The 4896-nt window shown below is 40.8% G+C and overlaps 1 protein-coding gene across 1 annotated transcript; it reads right to left on the bottom strand.

Annotated features, from left to right (window-relative positions):
* Positions 1-2225: 2225 nt before the first annotated feature.
* LOC123577301 (olfactory receptor 6C75-like) lies at positions 2226-3219 on the bottom strand. The gene has a single exon (XM_045439391.1). It carries the CDS (start codon positions 3192-3194, stop codon positions 2226-2228), a length of 969 nt encoding a protein of 322 aa, XP_045295347.1. The 5' UTR covers positions 3195-3219.
* Positions 3220-4896: the final 1677 nt, after the last annotated feature.

Below are 4896 nucleotides of genomic sequence, written 5' to 3' on the forward strand. Positions count from 1 at the left end.
CATTCTCTTTCTTCCAATTCCTATAACAGTCTGTACCTAGTTTTCCGCTCTTACCTTGGCTTTTCCAAACTCTTTTTTAATACAGTTTCTACAGCTAATCATACATGGTTGTTTTGGGGCATGTTTCATATTTCTTCATTGTCAATAAGATGAAATATGAAATTTGTAATAATACCATCAAGGCCATGTATGATCTAATCACGGTGTAGAATGTGTTTCATAACATGTATTTGAGATGATCTAACCACAGTGTTTGGGCTAATGTCAAAAAATGGTCTTAATCTTTTTAGAGATGTTTCTTCTGAAATAAATAAAGGACACATACTAGCTGGAAAGTAGGCCTGATGAGCACAAAAATTTGAGGATTGAGGTAATGGAAACGTTGGTTTTAAGATAGGTTATCAATCAGAACATAACCTTATAGTTGACAACAGAGGTCAAACAGGAAAAAAGGCTTAGTTTGTTTTTTCATTAGTAATATGAAGTAGATAAGCAAATAACTCACATTCTGTAAACTTGACTCTTTGGAAGAAATTATAGAAATATGAAATAAGTGCTCCCTTTCTCTGCTAATATAAGCTTTCAGGTAAGAATCAGTCATAATTATACATTATGATTCTGAAAGACTGGAGATAGAATACATAATTTAGGCAACAGGAGCATTGGTAAGCTGTTGGCTGTGTGGTTATTCCTTTCCTTAGAGAATGCTCTAAGCCTGAGATCAGTTCTGTTACTCTCCAGCATCGGATTGATACATGCATATGTAGTTAAGCTAAGAGCCAAGAACATCATTTAAGAGCATATGTGATTCAAACCATATATATTCAAAGGTGAAGGGTACTATGCCCCTTATTTCCTTGGACTAAGCTGGAGGGAATGTGGACCCAAGCATTGGTACTATTTCTGTCATTTCCTTCATAACCACAATGTAATATTGAAACTTATATCATTTTAATTATCTAAGTGCCCTTTGTAAACACTAATACTTGCTGAGACACGTTTATGACTAGAGAAGAGAGAAATTACTAAATTTATGACATTTCAACTACATGGTTTATTTCAGAGGGAAGAATGAAAATTCAGCAAAGGATTTTGCAATTAATAAATTGTCATCGAAATGTGGAATATTTGTGAGAAGATTGTTATGCGTATCAAGGTAAAGTGTGGACTTCCTTTTATTAATATGAAATTTATTGTCAAATTGGTTTCCATACAATACCCAGTGCTCATCCCAACAGGTGCCCTCCTCAATGCCCATCACCCACTTTCCCCTCCTTCTCCCCCCATCAACCCTCAGTTTATTCTCAGTTTTTAAGAGTCTCTTATGGTTTGCCTGCTTCCCTCTCTGTAACTTTTTTCCCCCTTCCCCTCCCCCATTGTCTTCTGTTAAGTTTCTCAGGATCCACATAAGAGTGAAAACATGTGGTATCTGTCTTCTTCTATGACTTATTTCACTTAGCATAACACTCTCCAGTTCCCTCCACGTTGCTACAAAAAGACTTCCAAAAAAAGATTTTGTGTGTGTTTGTGTGTGTGTGTGTGTGTGTGTGTGTGTGAGATTTGATGAATTTATTTCTTATACATTCTTCACCACAACTGTAGCTCCCTTCTGTCACAACAGAGCACTATTAAATACCATTGACCACATCCCTTGTGCTGTACCTTTCATCCCCTTGAACTATTCATTCCATAACTATATCACCAAGTCCCCTGAACCCATTTGCCCATTCCCCACCCCCTCCCTTCTGGCAACCATCAATTTGTTCTCCATATTTATGGGTCTGTTAATACTTTTTGTTTACTTATATGTTTGTTGAGATTTCACATATAAGTGAAATCATGGTGTTTGCTTTCTCCACTTCTGTCACTTAGCATGATTCCCCCTAGCTTCATCCATGTTGTTACAATGGCAAAATCTCATCCTTTTTTGTGGTTGAGTCATATTCCGTTACACACATAAAATCACACCTTTATCCATTCACCTTTCGATGGACACTTGGGTTGCTCCCATACCTTGGCTATTATAAATAATGCTGTAATAAACAGGGGTGTGAGCTCAACAATGTTTTTAACTTTGTTGTAATTTAACAGATTTCCATTTTGCTCGGGAAAATGAAATCAAGTGTGGTTGCCAGAATTCTATACTAGGACCCTGTGGACTGCTACATTGGCCAGAATGAAGACAAATGTTTTTCTGAACCATTCCACTCCAAGTCCATGTGATTTTATTTTTGTCTTGATATTTTCATTCTGCACATTGTCTCTCTCAGAGCCTGGTGGACCTGCTTATTCCGCAGAGTGTAGATGACAGGGTTCAACAGCGGGGTCACCACCGTATGCACAAGGGCAGCCTCCCTGTTGGAGTCCAGCCTGTTGGTTTGCTTTGGTTTCACGTATATAAAGACACAGCTGCTGTATATCAGGGAGAGGACTATGAAGTGAGAGGAGCAGGTGGAGAAAGCTTTCTGTCGCTCCTTGGCTGATGGGAGTCGCACAATTGTGACTACTATGTTGCTGTATGCAATGACGGTTACGATAAGGGATGTCAAAATGATAAACAAAGCAATGACAAAGGCCAACATTTCAACAGACCTACTATTAGAACAGGAGAGATGAATCAGGGAACCAAGATCACAGAAGAAGTGGGGGATGACATTGGGGCCACAGAACGATAACTGGGAAAACTTTACTATCAGACCAGTGATGAGAAGGAAGGCCAAAACACAGCAGGCAGTGACCAAGAGGAAGCAAGTCTTGAGGTTCATGATGGTTGGGTAATGCAGAGGCTTGCAAATGGCCGTGTACCGATCCACAGACATCACTGTTATGAGGAGGAAACCTGTGGCTCCGAGGTATACATACACAAAGGCTTGTATGAAACAGGCAAGAAAGGAAATGGTTTGCCGGCCTAAAAGAAAGATGACCAGCAACTTAGGAATAACAGCACTTATGAAACAACACTCAAAGAAGGAGAAAATGCTGAGGAAAAAGTACATAGGTGTCTGGAGCCGGGAGTCAGCACAGGTGATGGTGACTATGACAGCATTGCCTGTAATGGATGCCAGGTAGGCCAGCAGATGCACCAGGAAGAGGACCTTTCCCAGGTGTTGGATGGCAGGAAACCCCTCCAAGGTGAATTCTTGGACAGTGGTCCCGTTCCCCATTTCCATGGGCATCTCTTTCCACAGCATCATCCCTGCTGGTCTTAACCCACAATAAAGACATAAAGGAGGGCAAAGGTTTTAGTGGAGCACATGATTAAGTTATTTGCCTATCCTGGAAGGTGGCTAGGCAGATAGCAAAGTGGTTTACTCAGCTGGTTCTTGAATCAGAAGGACCTGAATTCATTACTAGTTCAACACTGAGTTCTAACCCCTGAGAGATGGGTTATCTTTGGAAAGGTAGTTAAATGTTATGAACCTCACTTTCACCCTCAGTAAAATGAAGATGACAGGATCTGCTTGTTCATGTTCTTGTGAGAATAAGTAAGATAAAGCATGTAGCTCACTTGCCATATGATGCCAATGTTTCTATGTGTTCTCAATGTCTAATTGTAATGTGATGGTCATTATTATTATGCTGAATAGAACATCATCAGTAGGCAATATTGTTGAAAATTTTTAGTTATAAAACACTTTACTGTTTTTAACAACATTATTTATTTGTAGTAAACATAACAGTTATGTTAGTAATATTCACTTTGAGCGTCTCTTTTAATATGTAACACATTCTAAGGTCCAAGCTATCATCATCATCATTTGTTGAGGACCTATACTTGTTCTGTGCTGGTCACTGACATTAACTATTTCTATTACTCTTCACAATAACGAACAGCCTCTTCTAAAGAAGCAGAACGGAGGCTTAGAGAGATCCAGAGAGCTTAGGTCATTTAGCTGGGACTTTAGCCACAATGTCCAAATCCAGAGTACCTGCGTTTTCTAAATGCAGTGACAAAATATTTTAAAATGGAAACAAATCTATAGTTGATGATCTCTCAACCTTAAGTGCAAGATTAGCTTTACTTATCTTGTTTCTATCCCAGGTTAGTATCACTGATGAGTTACTGACCTGCAGATTGACATGGGGCCAGAGATGATCTACTTTAGCACTAGCAGTTTGTAGAAGAGACTGGAGACCAGAGATATTTTGGGCTTCTCAACATCATGACATGAACTGTGAATGCAGGATTTACCACCCACCCCCAGAGTTCATGCTGGGTTGTGAGGGCCGTGGGAGTGACAATAGTTCACAGGATTATGCACTTAGGAGCATATGCTGGCAACCTATATTCACTCTTGTATGAAAGCTCAGTGAACATTCTTCTCTTTTCAGTCCTCCCAATCAGTGACATCTCTCATGATGGTGTTTGGCTGTAGCATCTCAATTTAAGCTAAAGTCTGGCAGTGTGGAATGTGTCACTCTCACTCACTCTCACTAACTCAAGGTGCACCTGCTTCTTCCAGTTGACCCCAGAAAGTCCACCATGTCACCACGGTCCCTGAGGCTGTCACACACAGGAGTCACCACATGGTGGGCAGGGCTACCTCCTCTAGCTGCCATTGTGTCTCAAGAAAGCAAGAGCTTACTGTAGGCTGAGGGGAAAGGAGAGGAGAAGTAAATGCATTTGTCATAGCTTGTTGTCCCAAAGTGGGGTGAATATGCATCTCATTGGCCAGTGTTCTGGCTGATAAAGGCTTGTTTGTATAGCCCAGAATGTTTCCTACCACAGCAAGGCTACATGGTAGCCTTGCACACTGATCCCCCAGAAAGGCGCAGACAGACTAAAACAACCACATTTCGCTGCCCCCAGTTCTGGGCTAGAGCTGGACTCTCGGACTATTTAGGGTTCTGCTGAAAGGTCTGGCTCTGCTCCCCCAAGTGGGTAAAAGCCCACCT

This window comes from Leopardus geoffroyi, chromosome D2 (assembly GCF_018350155.1).
Source record: "Leopardus geoffroyi isolate Oge1 chromosome D2, O.geoffroyi_Oge1_pat1.0, whole genome shotgun sequence".
NCBI lineage: Eukaryota > Metazoa > Chordata > Mammalia > Carnivora > Felidae > Leopardus > Leopardus geoffroyi.